The 21,964-nt window shown below is 32.7% G+C and overlaps 1 protein-coding gene across 1 annotated transcript in view; it reads left to right on the forward strand.

Annotated features, from left to right (window-relative positions):
* LOC118745625 (protein pangolin, isoforms A/H/I/S-like) overlaps positions 1 to 20,529 on the forward strand; it is a gene marked incomplete at its 3' end in the record, with an annotated part of 680,824 nt that extends 660,295 nt beyond the window's left edge. The window contains 1 exon segment of the mRNA XM_036479157.1: positions 20,454 to 20,529. Within this exon segment, the coding sequence (XP_036335050.1) occupies positions 20,454 to 20,529 (76 nt within the window).
* Positions 20,530 to 21,964: the final 1,435 nt, after the last annotated feature.

Raw genomic sequence — 21,964 nt, forward strand, 5'->3', positions numbered from 1 at the left:
TAAGATGTGGTGAGAAAGTTGGGGTGTAATGAGTTAAGGTGTGGTGAATTAAAGTGTGGTGGATTTAGGTGTGGTGAATTAAGGTGTGGTGAATTTAGGTGTGGGGAGTGAAGTGGTGGTGGATTTAGGTGTGGGGAGTTAAGGTGTGGTGAATTAATGTGTAGCGAACTCAGGTGGAGTAAGATTTTAAGCGGACGTGAGTTGAGTTGAGGTGAGTTAAGTAAAGTTAAGGGGTTAAGTTAAGATAAGTTATCTCTATCCTTATCTTCATATTCATCTTCATCTTCTTCCTCGTCTTGGTCTTCATCTTCTTCTTCATCTTTATCCTTTCCTTTATCCTGATCTAAATATGTCCATTCTTTTCTTCATTTACATATTCACCCCCACCATTGTTATTAGGTTAGGTATTTAAATTTTCCTTCCTCTTTGTCTTTATATTTAGGTTTCTTTACTTTTATTTTAATTTCTGTATTTATCCCTTTCTTCTTCTCCATACTCAAAATTATGTTCATCCTTGTTTGAGGCTAATCTATTCATGTACATACATACATACATCTTATTCCTAAACTGCTGCTTAGCACGTTTCTTTAATTCACTATCAATATTAAAGCATACATTTAGGAGGCATTTCCGCCTCAACCATGTACATGTTTGGCATTGGTATTGGTGTGACTTTTGAATTGATTTTTTCGCTCTATTTTAAACTAATTTGAAATTTTAAAAATTGCCTGCACATCAGCATCAAAATACCTTTCTAATGATATATAATTGTTTATACCTTAGAGGTACAGTTTAGCCGTAAAAGGGGTGTAAAGGAAACATGATTGCCTATTTATATAATTGATATAGAAATGTTGGTCCCGTTTCTTTAGCTTTAAAACGAGTTAAGATGAAGTGAAGAGCAGAACCCGAGATAAAACGATTTGAAGAAGTACATGATTAGTCAGAATCACGAAAATATCAAACTTTGACAGATCATATCTCCGAAGAAAAAAAGAAAAAAAAATCCTCGTACACGTGTTAGCTTATTTCATGTATGGAACCTACAAAACAAATTTGAAGCAAATCGGAGACATGACATAATTTTTTTTTACGAAATCCGTCCGAATTAAAAAAGAATGGCTCATATATCCTCTTCTCAGATCATATTCGATCTTTGAAATCGAATCAAAAATAGTCATTCAAAAACTCATAAATCTACGAAATCGTATTTTCTGACCTAAATCGACACGTCGCGACCTTTAAAGAATCTACAAAAATAGGCAATAATATTTCTCATAAAAACGAATAAAATTAGGGGGTAGGGTCTTGAAATTTCCAAAAAAAAAAAAACCATTTTCGATGGGCACCCTAATGTACATATGTAGATTAGTGGCCCGTCTATCAAACCCAACAATAACATTTTGTAGCCTATACATTTATATAAGCTCTGATCCAATACTTTTCGTGTAAAATCCTGTAAAAATATCAAACTGCAAAATTACTCTCTGAAGTGAGAGTAAAAAGTGAGTAACAATAAAAAGTACGGGAACAAAATAAGCATTTTTCCTGTAAAAACGTCAACGATCGCTTGACACTTTTCATGATTTCACCAGAAGAAAAAGTTCGGGTAAAATCCTGCAACTTCATTCTCTACACAACTCTCCAAAAATCGGTCTCATTTGCAGGATTTTGAAGGAATTTGGAGTACGGGATCAATTTTCCTGTAACTTCCTGCAAGTTCGTGTAAAAACCTGTAAGTTCATTGAGTACTGGATCAGAGCTAGTTATAATTTTTACGCTCGCTATTTTAATTTTCATTTTGCTATACCATGTCGATATAAGTATTACAGTTTATTAAACTCACGGCTGACGGTCTAATGATGCACGTACTTCGTAAGTAACATGCGTAGTATGAGTAGTAAAGCATTCAACAGTATTTGAAAGCTCTGAGGAAGTGAAGTAAAGTATAGAAAAATTAGCAAATGTTTTGAACAGCCTTTCAAAACCATTAATGCACACCTCTAGTATTTATTTTGAGTATAACATGCATTTGGTGGTGTAGGAATACAATTTTTTATTCTCGTTTTTTGGTATTTAATAGAAAATGCTTCTGAAAAATGCCCGTGGTGATAGTTTCAGGAGCATCCGCCAGCTTTAAGTCTTCAAAGTATAGATAGGCGATGATGAGAAATCATCGATTTTGCCATCGGAGATAGATTCTCTATTTTCATCGACCAGCAATCATCGATTGCGCACAATATCGATATCATTTTCAAATAGGTGGTTTTATTGGGAGCGTTCGCGAAATTTGTAGCATTATTTGTTCTCAAGTATTATTTCCTCGAAATTATGTTTATGAATTTCAGATTTGTTTAAAAAAAGTTGTATCAAAAAACTTTCAATCAAGGAAAATATTTTACTACCTTTGCCTATTTTATGAATCACATGCAGGTATACTCCAAAATTAAATAAATAAAATAGACAACTTATTTGAGAAACACTTTAACTGGTTTTATTATTCATGAGCTTTTAATAAACACAGATATATGTATATGTACATATAAACATCAAGTGTAATAATGCAAGAAATCGAAGGTTACGGTTTAAAAGATTGTGTCTTTAAACAACGCAAAAACAATATTTTTAAAGTAATCTCGAGGAGCTAGTTTAAAATGATTAAAAAAAACATTATAAATTCCGATATTCGATATTTTTTGTCAATTGATTGTAAAAAATTTAAACAAAAAACTGGTTAATTACCACGTTTCTATAAATGGACTAAAACGAAGCTAATATTTTGCCCTAGACGCACAGAATTTGTTTCGATAAGTTTTGATTCTAAAATTTTAGCAAACGTTTGCGCAACGGTCTATTTCGATATCCCGAAATCTGATAAGCATACAATTGCATTATATTCCCCAGTATTATTGCTTTTGAGTAATGAGTTATACTGCTTTTCAATGGGAGTTTTCAAATTTATTCCATTCCATTTCCACAGGTGTTTATAGTTTTGAAGCAAAATCATCTTCTTGCTTCTCTGTCACTTATTTTGTCAAAAAATTGCCTAAATTAGCTCTTTGGTCCAATTGCAAAATCTGCTCCCCTGCTAATAACAATGAGGGATAGCAAACACCTTTGAGATAATAATAAAATCCAGCACAATGCAAACCCTTTATGCAAGTAAGACTCAAAATAATTTTGTTCCTTTAAGGGCCAGTTTTTCAGTACACGGCTGTGGTTTAAACTTAGTTTAAATGCCCGAGCTGGCTGGTTTAAACAAAGATTAGCCAATCAAATGTCAGCCAGCTGTTCAATTTGAACTCAGTCTACGTGATCTAAGTTTCAACTTCCAATGAAAAACGAGCCCTAAATGCACGCTTAGGTAAATACTAGAGGTGTACATTAATGGTTTTGAAGGGCTTGTGAAAACATTTGCTAATTTTGCTGTACTTCCCTTCACTTCCTCAGAGCTTTCTCTTAGATATTTTTCTTTAACCGAAAGCAACGCGTCTACTGAAATTGGTATAGTTTGGTAAAGCGGTTACTGAGATAAAACGTTTTATCATCAGTAGACAGTGCCACTCCCCTTTACCAACATGCTTTATTTATCTTATCTAATGCTTAAATACTACTTTATTAACCAACTTTCAGTAATTTTGCATCACTATTTACTGAAAATGTTCAATAATAATATTCTGGCGCCGAACGGCACATGGATTTTATGAGAAACTTTTACATTGCAAAAATTGCTTGGAGGTTTGCCATTGCCTGCCGAGAGACGACCGCTTTTAGAACAAACTTTTTCTAATCTTAGATGTTGCTCAATGATGTCGAAAAAGTCAAAACAAATCCAAAAAAGGGTATCAAAAATGTCGCACAAAATTTTAAAATGGAAAACTTGTATGTTTTTATTATATCCTAGCAAACCGGAATCGAAAAATTTATACCACAATTTTTATTTTCATTTTGTTCCCCAGTGTGATTATGTATTCTGAAGTGATTTGTTGCTATTTAAGTTTTTAGATTAAAATTTAATATTTATCACAAATAATCAAATGAACTACTATTGTACATATGTACTAAATATGAATGAATATCCATATGCTCAATTACCTCAGTCGCATTCGTTATTAAAAGCGTTAGGATTTTTAGGTAGAATTTGACGCGCTTAGTGGCCTTAAAGCTCATTCAGAATTTAGGTGGATTTGAATACTTTTTAATTTAACGCTATCCGAGTTGTTTTCAACAGACTTTCGCTTGGTTGGCCACTTGTGCGGGTACATATGTACATAAACACATGTACATACATAAATATTTAATGATAGAACCTATGTACCGTTCCTCCCTCTGTACAAGAACCCCACTCAATTATATACTTACATATTTACACACATACTTATAAATGGAAATGTATCAGCACGCCTTTATGTATGGGTATGGCATTCAATCCCGGGATCCCTTCCCTTTTTTTAGACGTCCCGGAATCCCGGGATTACAGCTCCGGGATCACGAGGATTATACTGATTTATTCACAGAGTGAAAGTGATGTTTAAAGCGAAAATACGGGACACCAAGGTTTTGATCGAAAGTGAACTTGAGTAATTTGCATTCAGAAGCGAATTTCAGGCCCTGCCTGAATAACAGTACTTTTTCAAAGGTTTTGTGCAAGAATTCGTAATAACGAAAAATCGGGTAGCAATTGAAAATACAAGAAAACTTTGCAGTGTCGCCAATTTACTTTGTTGGCGTGGTTTTTTGGAAATTGAATTTATGCAAATATTTTTTTACAACTAATATAGATATTTAAGAATAGATACTATAAAATTATTTTAACATTAAATTGCAGACTCTCCTTCTAAGGAGCATTATGGTCCGCATAGGACCAAATGTCGGGTCGGCCAAGGACTTGTCACTCCAGCAACACTCCCCAAATCCTCTTTGGGGAATTTGTATGCTGCTACAACAACAAAAACAATGAACTTGTGTGGCTTCATTTTTTGATTTCTGAGAACGGTGAGCAAAATGCAAAAATTGTGAAAAGGTCCAAATCCCGGAAAATCCTGGGAATTTTTGCTTCGGGATTAAATGCCCAACATGAAGATATGTACATATGCATCTGTGTTGTAAGCTTAAATACATATTGTGAATATTTGCATATATAGTACGTATGTATGTACATATATATATACAAACAGATGTACATTAGACTGATTCAAAAAAAACCGAGTTTTCAAAATTTGTGTGCGTTGCATCAAAATCTTTGAAAGTATCAAGAAAAAACATGTTGCCGAAAATTTTAGGGAAATTGGTGGTCGTTTAGGTGTTGCTCAAATTTTACATAATCGCGCACCTGAAATACATCTTCGTCAAAAATATCGTCTATTTACCACAAATATCGAGCTAAATGTCTTAATTTTCGCAAATATTTACCAATGCAAAAGACCATAAAATCAACTAATCTAATCTTTAATTCCAATAAATGTTCACATTAATAAATAATTTATAGTTAACTAGCGAAAATTAATTAGTTGATAACTATTGACCCCAATAACTTTTTGAGCTCAAACTTGAGAAGAATCTTAAGCACACTTTCAGTAACTATAACACAACAACCAAAACATCCGCACTCATAATTTGTTAAAGTTAAACTACTTATTTACCTTCAGGGTTTAGTTGGGTTAAAATCTGTTTCACTTTTTTCTTAGATTCTTACGCTTGGTGGAATAGATTTTAATCCAGCTCGCAAAGTGGAATAATGTTTTATGTTATATATTTAATCGAAATAAATGTTAATATATCGATTTTATATCAATTATATAATTTTTTATTGCTATAATCGCTATAACCCATAAAAAGTTATACAATGGATGTTTAAAAACATACTTAAGTCATTTTTTAAAGCTCATAGCAGTCATTTTTAATGACGCGAATGTGTATTTATAGTATCAGTTTATATGTTTGGGTGGTACAGTGCACTATTTGTAATTCAAGTATCCCAGAAAGATTTGATGTTTCAGAAAAGATTAGAAGAGTTCAAAAAAGGCGGCAAAAATAATAGCAAAGACGGGGATTAAGACACTCACTTCACATTTATGCATTCTCAGCGAAAAAATCTATTGCAAAAATAGTGAACGTAACCTACGACAGAGGGTATGTGGACGACTTTGAAAGAAAAAGTGGAATGGTAATATCAAAAATCAATGCTGAAATAATCAAAAAGAATTTTGTAACAGTAAATAGCTACCAAGTTTTTGTTGTACTTTGCTTTGAAGATGATTCTCTCTTACAACGGAATGTCAGAGAATGGCCAAATAATGATAATTATGTATAAGCAACTGAAGATACTTATTGCAAAAATCATTCCCATATCTTCATAACTGTACTTTTTCTAATATCTTTTAACTTTTTTCGATGCTCGCTAACTGATAAAAATAAAACTTATTGTTTGTTTTTCGTTTCTGGTTAAGAGATTGTCGTACTCTTGGACAAGAGTCACTCCACTTTCTGCAATGCCAAAGAGAAATCTCTTTTGATCGCTTTAATCGTTTTGAACTAACACCTATTGTTCTTTTTTCGGTTTCTCTTCATTTTGATGTGATCGTCCCATCCGGGTTGCTTTGTGTTATTCCCTTCATTGTTTCAAGGTACAGTGGAAGCCATTCCTACACGTAAATTGGAACGATTTTAACCCACCCACATAGCCCTAAAAGATAAAAAAGTTGTTTAACTATAACAAATTATGAGCGCGGCTGTTTTTGCTTTTGTATTACAGTTTCTGAAGGTGTCCTAAAGGTTCTTCTCAAATTTGAGCTCAAAAAGATTTTGGGATCAATAGTTATCAACTACCTAATTTTCGCTAGTTAACCATTAATTATTTATTAACGTGAACAAATTTTTAAATTAAATTTTACATTAGTCGATTTTATGGTCCTTTACAATGGTATGTGCGGGCATTTAGCTCGATATTTGTGGTAAATAGACGATATTTTTGAGGAAGATGGGTTTCAGGTGCACGATTTGGTAAAAATTGAAAATCGCGTTGAACAACCCCTAAACGACCACCGATTTCTCTCACATTTGCAGCAGCATGTTTTTTCTTGACGCTTTCAAAGATTTTGGACCATAGCACATAAATTTCGAATAATCGGGTTTTTTGAATCAGTCTATTGTGCATACATATGTATGTAAGTCCGATGTACATAACCTGTAAGAAAATTCAAAGAAACAAGCATATGTTTGCTCTTGATCGATTTTAAATTTTACAAAGGGATTTACGTATCCACTATGTACATATATATGTGTGTATATTCCCAAAATTTGTTTGTTTATTCTTTTTCACAGAGACCGTAACAATTATAACTTTTATGATTGGCAATTTATACATAATTGTTTTGTTGGCGTATTGGCAATTTATACATAATTTTTTCTCTATTTTTGTCATATGATTAAAAATTAGTTTAGAACTTTCTTTTAAAAATTAGAAACAGTATTAATTTTTTGTTTTTAAATTATAAATTGAAATTTTAAAATCACGCCTGATTTGTTTATATTGGAAATATCAGCTAATTTTGCTTAAAAATGTATAACCAAATCATATGTTGAGGAAAAAATATTTCGTTGATTTATGTAACTAAACTCTTTTCTGAGTGTTAAAGCATAAACAGACGGCAGCGTTAAACCGGATCAACTCGTTAATTCGGAATTATCTCGGGAATTAACTGCAGTTGATCTGGATTAAGTCCGAGTTAGTCCGGATCAACGCTTCCGTCTGTTTAAGCTTTAATGGAAAAAAATCTGAATTAAAAATTAAGTTTTCTAACGTCAAAACCAGTTTTAGAAATTTATTAACTAAAAATTAAAAACGAAAACTATTTCTAAATATTTTTTCATTATAATCAAAAAGCATTGCCCATTTCCAATATGTATTATAAAAATTAAAGTTCAGAGTTTCTTTGATTACTAAATAGTTAAGACAAAACCATGATTTTTGTGATATTCAACACACGCAGTTAGAAACCCAAAAAAGGTGAATTTTCAGAACCTCACACATTGCTTCACTTTAACCAGTAATTTAAGAAGGAAATTTTAGTCTACTTTTGAAAGCGTCTATAGGCGATCTCCAGAAATACTGAAAAAATCCAAAACGATTTATTTAATGCTTTTCTAAAATCTTTTTCATATAAATAAATCCCTCCAATATTTGCCAAAAGAGTAGTAAAGACTGCGTTAAAATTTTGAAATCGAGACCATGATTCTGCCGTTATATAGAAGACTTCTACAGTGCATTCAATTTTAAAGGAAGATCGCCTCCTTAAAACTACAAGGAAAATTTCATTAATAATCGAAAACAAACTTTTTTAATCTTAATCTAATTAACTAAAATTAACTTAATTAATTTAAGTGAAAAGCGAGTACAGTACAAGTTTAAAATGGTCAGCATTGTTTCCCTAATTTTTTACACTGTTTGGAATAAAAAGTTGATTTTCATATGTTCAGCACAACTATTGGCGCAACCGGGAAAACTTAAGCAAAAAACATATAAACTAAGTATTAAGTTTTCAAATAAAACATGTCGTAAAATCTGTTGTAAGGGCTTTTTGCGTTGGTAATGATGATATGTATTTATATAAGTTACGGAAGTTTCCTTTCGACATTTGCTTTCCGCCTATTCCGGCGATAATTCTCCGAGTGTGAAAAAGCTTCTCATAAAATCCATTTGCCGTTTGGAGGCGGGGTATAACTGTAGTTGGCTTCATTTGCGTAACGACATAAGCCCGCACATCACAAAATAGAGGAGAAGCTCGGTCAAACACTTAGCAAAGTTTAAGCGCCAAGTTAGTTTGAAATCAAAATTTGTATGTCTTCTTGTACATTTTCGCAAATAATTTGCAATGTGGGTTCTAATACCTACTTTAGTTAGCTTTTCAGCAATGAAAAATATGAGATGCAATTAAACTGCAACAAGCAATGATGATTCATCTCGATTGTTCCAGTTTGTCCTGCAGGGTTGCATCGAAACAGTCTTCCTTAACTGTCCACACGCGCTCTAACTACGCCTATGTAAATGTTCTCGCGATACTTTACAAGGCCTCACTGGCTGTTACCCTTTCTTTGGAATGTATTTGTATATACATATGTCTCTACGTAGGAATTTACATATATGTTTGAATAGATATATGTTGACATATGTATGGAGCTTTCAGTGTAGTGCATTATTTGTTAAGAGTTTTGTATGGTTGCTATTTTTTAGTTTCTTTTTTTCGTTTGGTTCACAATTTCAATTTATTTTTATGTTTTGTTGCATTACAATTTTTTCTTGTTTTCATTTCTACTTTTTGTATTCATTATAACATTCGCCATATTTGCTTTCCATGCACTCTCACACAGTCCTTCATCGCACCCCTTCCTCCGCGAACGACTGTGCACGGGAATGCAACAGTTATCTCATTGGATCATGCTCTCTCACTCTAACATATCCTTTGCATGTGAGTAGTGGTATGGCTGTCGAAACTAACGTCGTTGCTTCCCCTTCCTGTAGCCGTTTGTCGTTGTATCGCCTCCTCCTTGAGGCAACGCTTCTACTTGGTTTTCCTATTGCTTTCTCAACATGCTATGATTGCTCCCTTTCTGTGAACACTTGCACTCAAGTTGCAGCATATAAGAGAAATCTCACGCACGCGCGCTGAAGCACCATACAGCAAGAAGTGGCGTAAAGAAAACGCCACGAGAGACACACGACGTTGCCATCGCACTGTGAAGCATACTGAAGAGAATCGCAGACAAAAATGTATTCTGAATGAATGGGTCAAAGCGTCATCGAATGAAACCCAAATCAAGTCAACTCCACTGGCTACTCAACATACGTTCTCCACTCCGACTTCAATATAAAGTTATGCTCTACACACAGTTACAAAGCCTATCTGGAAATATGGTTGTAAACAATGGAGCAATACCAGTAGCAGTAACATAGAACTTTACCAAGAGCACAATCTAAGACATCCATAAAGACCTCGACACACCCAACGTGGGAATTGAAATAACCCAACTACAGTTAAAATGTAAAGATAAGCTATCATCGCATCCAAACCAACTTAAAAGATCTCCAACGAACTTATCTAAGAATACTTGACCTTCCCGCCCGTTAACGAGGAGAGTTCCTAGCAGTCAACTCTTTCAGATGATGGGAGACTTAAGTAATTTAGATTAAAGATTCATACACTTGTTGTGGCGTTTTTTTTATCGAAAAAAATTTCACCAACAACAACATTATCAGAGTGCAACATTTTAAAGAAAGAGCACGTAATATGTGAAGGTGCTGAGAAAATAACACGAAAGCTTGACAGCACTGGTGCAGGGCAGAATAAATGCAACGTTATTTCGAGAAAAGAAAACGCTATAGGAAATCGTCTTTGGTCATTTTTGGCAATTTTTTCCCTTCAATTAAATTTTTTGCGCGCTATAATGTAAATGCGTCGAAACACGTGATACGTAGGTTATGGAGTTAGGGCTTTAATTTTGATGTGGCAACACTTTTTATTGTTATCGATTTTATTGTAGCATATCGAACATTTGCCAATATTAAACCATCATTTGTGACAACTCCCGCTGAATGTGAAATTTGCAATTTCATTTGTGGAAATAGCTGATCTCGCCTTATTATAGCTTTTTTTGGGCCGAGCGCTTAAAAGCGGATTTTCCGAATAAGCAATTAATGTGAGTTATACAGGCAAGTTCTGTAATTCACTTTCGAGTGAATTTGAGTCAAATTCGCGTTGAATTCAAATTGGAATCGGAAGTGAATTGCAGAACCTGCCTGATATTAGAATTTATTAGTTGCGCAGTCCTATTGGGAAATGTGTTAATACAAATATTTTTTAAAAGTATGAATATTTTGTTTTTGTTGTCACTATCATATAAGTGATTTGTGTTATTTATTATTACCCTGAAGGCATTATATTCGCTTTTGGTTTTACAAACTATGTTATAACAAGATCTCATTTTTAAAATAAAAATAAAATTAATCCGATTTCATGAATTTTATAAAAAAAACTTTGACGATTTTTGGCGATTTTTTTCAGAAATGGCTCTTTTCTTTTTAAACAATCTAAACGCCCTGATGCGAAAGTATATACATACATACATACATCATTCGACCTCTTTTGCAAGAATGTTTTCCTATCATTTGGATTTTGCATTTGTCACGCATCGAATCTGCTTCTTCCGATGCTAATCATTCGTAAGATGCCATTTATAGTGAATTCTATTTACCCGAGGATAAATTCATCTGACTTCAAACTACTCTGGAAACGATGCTCCCTAATTTTTCACATACCTACCTCATATTGATACCTTGGGCATAAAGGAATTCCTTACGAACTAAAAGGGCTTTTACATATAAATTTAATCTCAACTAAGTCTTGTTTGTTTATCACATTCATACACAACCAAATCTGAGACTTTAGCTGCCAGATTTGTTGTGCTTTTTTTCTTACAACTCAAGGAAAAGTTATGTTTATTTCCTATGCCACTGTGATCACTTTTCTCCTAAATAATTAACATGATACAATAATAGAAGGCAGTTTCATTTATTGACATTCGTTGTTGTTGCCGACCACTTGACTTTTAACAAGTTTATGACATTTAGCTAAAATCATGCTACCAGATTCACTAGCAGCAAATTTTTTTTTTCTTGAAAAAGCAAAAAAAAAATTGAAGTCAGTGAAGTTGGATGAAAACATTAAAGACAATTTTTGCGCGTTTTCAAACTACAAGTATTCGGTACAGCTGTGTTCGAAAATAAAATTTGTTTACTATTCCCAGGATAGAGTACGTAATACAATCTAATGCAGTTTGATGACAAATTGCTGACGCAAAATATTTTTAAACCTCCAAACGATGTACCGTTATCCATGGAAGAGGGTCGAGGTCGAGTTAAAATGATGCCCTGCAACTTGTAACTGTACCAATTTTATATAATTTTTGTTTATAGAAAAATGCATAAGTAAGACAGTTCGGGTACGGTTCGGTTATTTGTAAAATGCTCTTGGGTTATCGTGTCCAGACGCGTGATCCGAATCAAAAAATTTTAACATATACACTAGCCAAAGGATAAAGCTTTATTTTAAAACAAAGATTTCGGTTTGAAATGTGCACTTTTTCATACACCCCTATTGCGAGTGTCTAGTAGTAGGTAAACTACTATTATTCGATTATCGACTTTACATGGTATTGTGAATTTCGATTTTTCGTCCAAAAAGCGACTGTGAATAGTTTTTAGGCGCTCATCCTTCTACAACTGTATGTTTGTAGAAGGATGAGCGCTAAAAAATATTCACACCCTCCTATTGTATGAGAAAACGACATTCAAAATACCATGGATAATCGATAATCGACAAATATTCCTTTATCTACTAATAGTCGACACTCGCAATAGGGGTGGTATTTTTGGAGGTGGATTATGCGCAAAAATACTGTGCATGGCGTAACCGGAGTTGGACTGATAAGGTTATTTTTTCTAGCGCGGCCGAAGGCCACCACCGCGCAAGGGAGTTTTGCGCAAAAATAATGCTGATGGCCTAACACAAGTTTAATTTTTCTTTGCGAAAATGCTTATTTCACCCCATTTTGAAATGGCCCCCGAGTGCCTGTAGAATGGGCAGGGAGGAAAAGGATGGCTTTTCTTAAATATTATACTATGCTCTTTTTAATGAGTCTAGTTTTAGGTGACAAACCCCTTCTCCCTCCGCTCTCCACCAAAACATCATTGTACAAATAACTGAACATTTCCCACGCACAACATTAAATCCTCTGATGTATTGTTTGATTGCTACAAATGTGGCAATGTAGCTCACAATTTTGTACAATTTATGAAACTTCAAAAACTTATTTTTTGTAAAAAATTGTGCAAAGAAACTACCTTCTTTTCGTATCATGATAATTAAGATATTGAAATATATTTTATTTTAATATTTTATCAAAAAGACCTTTACAAACCTCTTTCCTTGATAGCGTCCATTTTAGTTTACTTTCACATTTGAAATGTCACCTTTTCTTCGCGTAAATTATCGATAAAACTTAGTTGGACATCGAAAACTAACCGGTTTAATCTAAGCTTATTTCTTAATTACAGATTAACAAGGAAGGAATTTAGTATGGCTAAAATGTTTTTTTTTTTACAACGCTTTTCTCAACTTGCAGTGTTGTATGTCCAGACCACCATTTATACTATAAATATAGCAAAGCTATTTATGGCAAATTCTAGATATCAACCTCGTTGTAGGCATCATATCAAAGAGATACAATTAGAAGACTCTAGATATCGCCCCGCTAGAAGAAGTTAAATATTGCGCCTAAATATATGCACTATTTACATACGCTACAGCGGAAATGGACGACACACCATTTCTTTAAATCAAATTAACTGCTGCTATATGGATGCATGTACATATGTATGTTTATTCTAAACGTGAGCAAACAATATTTTGCTTGCATAGTCTTATGTTCTCTTTTCACTGCTGGTTGAATTATTTTAATATCTATTGCAAAATTTTATACAGACAAGACTAAAAAGTAGAAAATAAATAAAATAAAAAAATAATTCGCAGTCCCATAGAATTTCTTGTAATAACGTTTGATTTTGAAATTTTAGCAAAAGTCATTATAAACCATTTATGAGATTAAAAATGAAAAGCGTGGGGCGCATGTAATAGACCTGAATTGATATGAAGGTGAATAACGACCGCTTAAAATCGATCTCAAATTTGTACTTTCTCTGTAGAAATTTTAGGTCTATGTTATGTAGTTTGTCCATAAAATCTAATGCTTTGCTTGCATGCACTCCACGTTTTTCGTTTTCAATCTCATAAATGGTTTATAATGGGTTTTGCTCAAATTTCTAAATCGAAAGTTATCAAAACAAATTCTATGGGAGTGAGAAATATTATTTTCTAATTTTTATTCCATTTCTAAAAGCGTTGTATATTAAAAAGTTATTTTTTTATTTATTTTTAATTACATATTAGCGAGTTAAGCTAATCGCGAGCTAAGGATAATCTCTACATATGTATGTAAACGTACTTTGGTTAAATTTAATTTTTTTAGTCAATAGCAGTGTTGCCACTATTAGTCTTTTCTGGCCAAATTTGGTCGCTTCTTTTTCATTTGGTAGGTTGGCAGGCAAAGTAAGATTTTGGTCGGATAGTTGAATTAAGTTTTTAAATCCGTAATTATAGAAATATATATTTTAAACATCATTTAGCATATAAATATTTGCCAATTGGACCTTTTAAACATTTGTCAATCCTGCCTTTATGTTATGGCTGGAGACTTGGACGGGCTGGAAACATTATTGAGTGCAGAAACCGATTTATTATATACAAGCTAGCTCAAGCTGCCAAAATTTTTTTAGTTTTACTTTTATTTCAACATATTTTGATTAAAAGAAAAATACTGATAAAAATACAATTTTTCATAAAAACAGGGTTGAAATCTTGAAATTCCAGCCCGTATTTTGTTTGTAAGTCAAATATGAGTGGCATTGTGCTACTGTGATAGCACGGCGGAGTAATCATAGCCAACTGTACAGTAGTCGAAAAAATTATAGCCGCACCAAATTTTGGCAAGTTTTAAAATATTATTTTTGTTGTTATTTAATTTCGGTTAGTTTTTTATAGTTCGTTCTTTACCAACATCCATATAAATACAAGTTTAAAGGCAGTGTCACACGATTGGGTATTTGCCAAAATTTTGATTACAAAAATAAAATTATCCCTTTTTTTTACCAATAGCCCAATATAAAAATTTACAAATCTGTACAAATGTACCAATCGAGTGACACTGACTTAAAAATTCATGCAATTAAAAAAAATCTACAAATTTTCGTTAAACTTTCGAGTTTGTTAATTAAATTCTGAGTGTGCAGTTTGGTAGCCCATTGAATTCTAGTAGTATAAAGTACAAGTTTCAAATGGCTAAAAATGTCGATCGATTTTTTAGGATTTTTGAAAGTTCGAAGTTTGTACGAAAGTTTGTTGAATTTTTTTTTTATATTGCACAAATGAGTAGTCCACTTGCAAAACAGGGTTATGTGATTTTATAATAGTAAGCCATAAATTAAAAAAACAACTACAACAGCAAGTAACATCCAAATTGTTTACCTGAAAATTTGGATAAACAAGAGCCTAATAACATTAAAAAACACTATCGCAGTGTGGTAGTTTTTGCATATTTTATATTTAAAAATTGAATATAGCGAGTTTTGAAATAGTAACTTTTACATAGCTATCTTTTTTTAGCTTTTCGCGTTCGCTCTTCCATGAAGATTGGTCTGCTTCTTTTTTACGACGCCTTCCACTAGGCACCGAAACTACCACGTTTTCTTGCAGTTTTCTAAGTTCATCAGAAGATGGAGACTTTTGAAAATGTATAAATACATACATAAGTATTATAGCGATTTTTGCAATAGTAGTTAACATTTGATGCTATTTTTTTAGAAAATAGAAAGATTTTGCACTGTATTGTTAGTGGACATGAAACTACTTTAAATACTGGTACGTTACTCACCAAAAACTTAAAATCTAAAAAAATTTACATAGCGACTTTGCAAGTGGACTACTCTAATTTGGAAACATGGATTTCCACAGGTTTTGTTAAAGAATGAACTATATTTTTATATAAAAAAATAACGAAAGTTCAATAACAACTAATATAATACGTTAAAACTTGACAAAAAGCGATTCGGTTATAATTTTTTGACCACCGTATGTATTTTTTTATATCTTTAATTGGACCTTCACATTGTACATAAAGGAAGTACATAACAAAATTAAAAAAATATACGCCTTTTTTGCCTTTTTATACCCGAGCGCACTTGTGCACAAGGGTATATTAATTTTGTTCACATAACGGTTGTTTGTAACAGCCAAAACGAATCGAGATAGATATAGACAAATGTATACATAAATGATCAGGATGAAAAAAGAAATCGATTAAGCCATGTCTGTCTGTCCGTCCGTCTGTCCGTCTGTCCGTCTGTCCGTGTACACGATAACTCGAGCAACAATGGAGATATCTCAACGAAATTTGGTATGTAGGTTTCCCTTAATCCAAGGTAGGTTGGTATTGAAAATGGGCGAAATCGGACTGTAACCACGCCCACTTCCCATATAACGGTAATTCCCAGAAATACGAAAACTGCGATATTTTAGTAACTACTCAAGATAATTCACTCAAAATTGATATTTGCAATAATTTTTAGACGAAAAATAAGAATATTATAAATTTTTGGAAAATGGGCGTAGCCACGCCCACTTATGGTTACATGTGTATATCTTAGGAACCGCTGCACCAATTTCTTCCAAACTTGGCACAGTTGTTGGCATACGAAATGGCCGAAAATGTTTAAAATTGGACAATAACCACGCCCACATCCCATATAACGGTAATTTAGAAAAATATAAAATCTTCGATAAATCAGTAAATATTGAAGCTAATTTATTCAAAATTGATGCTTGCAAAAGTTCTTTACCAAGAAATACTTTTATGGTACAATTTTGGAAAATGGGCGGGGCACCGCCCACTTATGATCACATATATGTATATCGGTAACCGTTCTACCAATTTCTACCAAACTCGGTGTGGTTATTGTGCTTGCCACATGAAAGCAAAGCGTTGAAAATTATTGAAATCGGACTAAAATTACGGCCGCTTTTCATATAACGGTAAATTTCAGAAATACTTGAAACTTCAATATTTCGAAATTGAAGAACGCCAATTTACTGAAAATTTATACACCCCGGCTTACCATCTAGCGGTAGGTTTCGGAAAGGTCAAGAAACATATATTTAATACTTGCGCCGGGTATTTAATGTTCGGCTCCGCCCGAACTTAGACTTTCTTACTTGTTAAAGCTCATTTTGCCCTTTTCAGGTTTAAGTGCCTTAAAAACCTACATTCCTACATTTTCAGAACACCTACATCCCCCCCCCCCCCACCTAAATACGGCCTTGCATGCCACTCACTTCACCTTTGCTAGAGCTACGCTTGTAAAAAGTTGCTGAAAAGCAAGTGTAAAGTTTCATTTCCCACAGTCCGAAGAGGATACATGAACTGAAGGCATTTCAGAACTACTGTTCGGTAAAACCCCAAAAACTCTTGGGCATATCTCAAACACGATGGCTTTCACTAGAATGCGTTTTGTTAAGAATAGTTGAGCAATGGGATATCTTGAAACTTTATTTTATTTCCTGCTTTTCCTGAAGTAAACGTTATGTGATCTGCAGACCTGACAGAAGGAATGCATTGCAAAACCAAATGCTATTTTTATTTCTTAACAAAGAGTTCCACGCTAAAAGCTCTCGTTTGCCATACTTATATGCAACTATCAAAGCTTATTATCTCTTAATTTTGAGTATTAAAAGATCTGACATTTTTGTTGGAGCGAAAGCTGAGATGTTTATGAAAAGTAATGTCAATTGTTCCGAAATTCTTGAAAATAAAACCAGTATATTAAAGTTTTACATAGAGTTTTTGGACCAAATAATTTTAAGATTTGATTTCAAGCGTATACAACTTTTACAAATAATAACACCAGCTAAAGTAGTTTCTAAAGAAGATTAACGAATTTTACCTCTTTTGTTAAAATTTCCCCATCACATAAATTGCGATCCTGATATATAGCATTTTCAGGTTTCATTTAGTTTGAAAAAGGTTTCACTTAATTTGAAAATGGTTTCATTTAATTTGAAAAAAGTTTCATTTAAACTGAAAATGCTTTAATAACCACGCAGTGGAATTTACTGAGGCTAAGTGAGCTTGATATTTCCAGCGATCAGGATATTGATATGTTTTGGGAAAAAGTTTATTCTATTAAAAAGGGAATAAATGAAAATTGCTTAATGCATCTCCCCAATTTTGTTTTTAATATAATTTCATTACCACGTAGCTCAAAAAAGAATCAGACCGATCTTCATGGAAGAGAGAACGCGAAAAGCTAAAAAAGCTAGCTAAAGTAAAAGCTAGTAAAAGTTACTGTTTCAAAACTCGCTATATAAAATGTTTATATAAAAAATTTTCAAAAATTACCATAATGCGATTTTGTCTTTGAATGTGATTAGGCTCTTATTTATCCAATTTTTCAGATAATAAAAAAAGATACAATTTGGATTTTACTTGTCGTTGTAGACGTTGTTGTAACGCTGTATATTATTAAAAACACAAAAATATTCATAGAAAAACTCAAAAATATTTATAAAAAAAAAATCTAAATTAAAATTCAAAAAGTAGTAATTTTTCTATAATAAATTCAGTAGCATTATCGAAAACCTTGTCAAAAATTGTAAAAAAAAAAACTAATATAAATTGCAAATCGAAAAACTTTGATAAATGTTATGATTAATTGAAAATCCCCGCGTGCAGTAAAAAAATCAGACCCCTGTAACTTGACAACCCGTCATACGAGGTCTGCCTTTTGTACATTTCATAGAGGTCCACTAACACTAAAATTTAAAAGTTATTGCACAAAAATCGGAAGCTACAAAATTTTCGGCGATAACTCTTGGCAAATTTCGACCCATATGAATTCAAAATATTAACAAATGTGCTTGATTTTAAAAACTATTATAAAACACGGGTAGTAATCAAGGTTCATAGAATACAAGGTTACGACATCAGCCATGGCCGCCATCTTGATGACGTAGATGGCTAAATTTTTGGAGTTGCCAGATTCCTAAAAAATTATCTTATAAAAATACACTATTTTAGTCAAAATTACATCATGTTTTATTTCAAATATGGGTTACCCTGATATTTATCGGTTGACAATTTGCGTCGAAGTATGTGCTTTTTTCTATTTCTTTTATTTTAATTATTAAAAATTTAAGTGCGCTGTTTTTGATTGCAAAAATTACACTGAAAAAGGTAATTTACGTTTTACCGTATGTAGCGAAATTTTGGCAATGTTATGAACGCTTTTTATTTAAAAATACGAGAGTTCGTTTTGCTCACTTTCAAGAATAATATCACCAGCAAATTTCAATTTGCATTATGTTAATCCAGTTTCGCGTGAAGTTATAACATTTTATGTTGTTATAATAAGCTTTGCGACGATTTTATATCAAAAATGCCCATTTGATTAGGATTCCTAAAATATGCTATACGGCAACTATGGCTGACTTCCAAAACTTATCAATACAATGTTTGGAAACTGTTATACTGCGGTATTCAAACTGTTTGTATGTGCAGAGTTGCGACACATTGCAACCATATACATTGCATATTTTAAATATTCAATATAGCAATGAAAATTTTTTCTGAATTTTCCATATTTAAAACACCAATGGTAACCAATAACAAACGAAGCATCAACTTTGTTTCTGATGCACTGATTGCTCAAGCGATACGTTCCGATAACTAATCGGCTGCGTTTTGGAACAGTATACATTGTCAATATTTTGTAGTTCGACGTTATGGAACCTTATACTTTGTACGTATACAAAGCAATTGACGTTTTGGAAGTCAGCCTATATTTTCTGCGTTTGGCTACTCTCCTTCTTCGTAAAATATTTCAGCCAATCAGAACTGACTTCGCAACTACGTCATTGGAGGAAAACAAATTCTTCTATTCTATGAACCTTGGGTAGTAATGGATGGCAAAAGTTTTGATGTTTATACCTTCAACGAAGTTTTTCAGAACTGTATCAATGTGAATTGAGTTGAAAATATTTGCTGTTAATAAATATAATGAAAGCCAGGTTGTCTTCATTTCGACGTCGTATTAAGTTATGTTAAGTTTCGGCTGTTCAATTATAAGCAACATCCATTTAAAAGAATTTTAAAGTTAGAGCCTATAAGTTACGTTAAGTTGCCATAATCAGAGCATTATGCTTGACATAAAACAAGCTCACTTACCTTCTGGTCGTCATGGTGAGCAAGTGCGCGGCCAAGGAAAAAAATTTGTTTTACGTTTGATTGAGCCTTACCAATGCTCACCAGCATTATGAAATGTAATAAGTAGGGCTCGGAATCTCATGCAAATACATGCTTTTATTGGGCATCTTCAAATGGAAATGGTTTAGTTATCTTTACGAATCATGAAATTTTAAAATGGAATTCAATCGTCATATTTTTGTATATTTTGCAGTAAATGCATGATTTTGCATATTTTGTAAAAATACCCGATTTTGCATATTTCTCGCATATTTTTTTTATTTATTTACAACAAGGATACTGAACAAACGAAACGATACCATTTCGTTTTGTTAATAAGCAAAATTAACTTAACAAAAAGATTTTGTTACGCTTCGGCGCCATGTTATGAAAACGAAATCAAACCGTTAATGTTGAAACATTAAAAAATTAACGTTAACGTTAATTTCACACTGTTCTGGTAACTCTTCAACAAAACACGATGATTTGCCTTTTACTCAAAATTTCCTGCAATCGTATTCACTTGTCTTGTTTATGTATCCCCACAGAGCTGACTGCCAGCGTTGCCGCGAACTTGGAAAAAAAGTATCAGTTGCCGAGCAGAAAAAATATCAAAAGCAAAGAAAACTGTTATTTGTTAAACTTTTATTTGAAAAACAAATAAAATTTTATAATTAAATCCATAGTTACAAAAAAAAATGTATATTACTTGCTTTAACAAAATAAGAGAATCTGTATGCTTATCTCCATATCGAAAAACAAACTTATACCAAGTAAATATGTGCAAGAATGCGCATGGTATATTTTGATAGTTACAGCTTTAAAGCGCAAAAAAAGAATATAAAAAAATGTATTTTTTCCACGCTATTATCCATATTTTACAGTACGTTCTGGACACCAAAATCAAAACTAAACTAAAATTAAAATTGTGCAGTTGGCGCCATAATAATAATAATATGATGATAATTTTATCGCAATAACTGTGCAATTTAGTACAAACAACCCCATACACCACACAAACGACCGGCCGATATTGCGCAATGTTTTTGTGTGGTTTAAGGGCCCATAACATCGGCGTGTGCAAAAAAATTCCGGGTTGTATTACCCTTATAAGAGTTACCAAATTAAACTTATAAATATCTATATATAAATTTTAAGACTTTAAATTAAGAAAAAAATTATTTGCCTTTAAATTAGAAATATTATTCATAGTTTTCAAAAATTCATTTCTGCCAGCCAAAAGTATCAAAATGGGATTTTTGTGAACAAAAAAGTATCAAAGTATAAAATTGTACAATTTAGAAAAAAAGTAGCAAAAATTATACAATTGCATCAAAACAGCAACGCTGCTAACTGCTTGTTATGGCATTGCCAGCACACTTCAAATTAAACGTTTTTATTAAAGTTTCAACATTAACGACAACTTTTCCTTTCGGTTAAAAACGTAATGAAATTTATTTTGATAACTGCTTTAACAATAATATTTCCAAATGTTTCAACCGAAGCGATTGAAATTTTTTATTGATAGCTCAGTTAGTCTAGACTTAATTTCCGTAACTTAACTTAACTAAATATTTTGGCCAACCTGTTATATGACTATGACTATATCTTAACTTTCCGTAAGAAACTTAAGAACCTGTAGATTTTAGGTTCTTAAGTTATGGCCTTACGTAAATTGAGAGCGGTGAGAGAATCAGGCTTGCCAGACTCTCGTTTTTGTATTTCTTGTTTGCATGCATTTTTTTGATGTGGCATTTTAGGCGGCGAACTGTTAAACAGCTGAAAAAGAAAATACAAAAACAAAATATTTCCGCTCTTGGCTTAAGTTGACGTGTTGAGTAATCATTGATGATTTCGTACGGTAACTTAAATTAAGTTAGTTAAGGTAGCCTAGACTAACTCAGCTTTAACGTAAAACTTAACGTTACGATGTATCCTTGATTTACAACCATTTAAATTTAGTGCAAAATCTCTTGACAAAAATGTTCCCCTTGACAAAAAAATTTCCGTTGAGGCTCTCTCTTCTACCTCTGTTAGATTTCAACTAGTGGAAAACTAT

The sequence above is a fragment of the Rhagoletis pomonella genome, unplaced genomic scaffold (genome assembly GCF_013731165.1).
Source record: "Rhagoletis pomonella isolate Grant_MI unplaced genomic scaffold, Rhpom_1.0 Rhpom_scaffold_00009, whole genome shotgun sequence".
Taxonomy (NCBI): Eukaryota; Metazoa; Arthropoda; class Insecta; order Diptera; family Tephritidae; genus Rhagoletis; species Rhagoletis pomonella.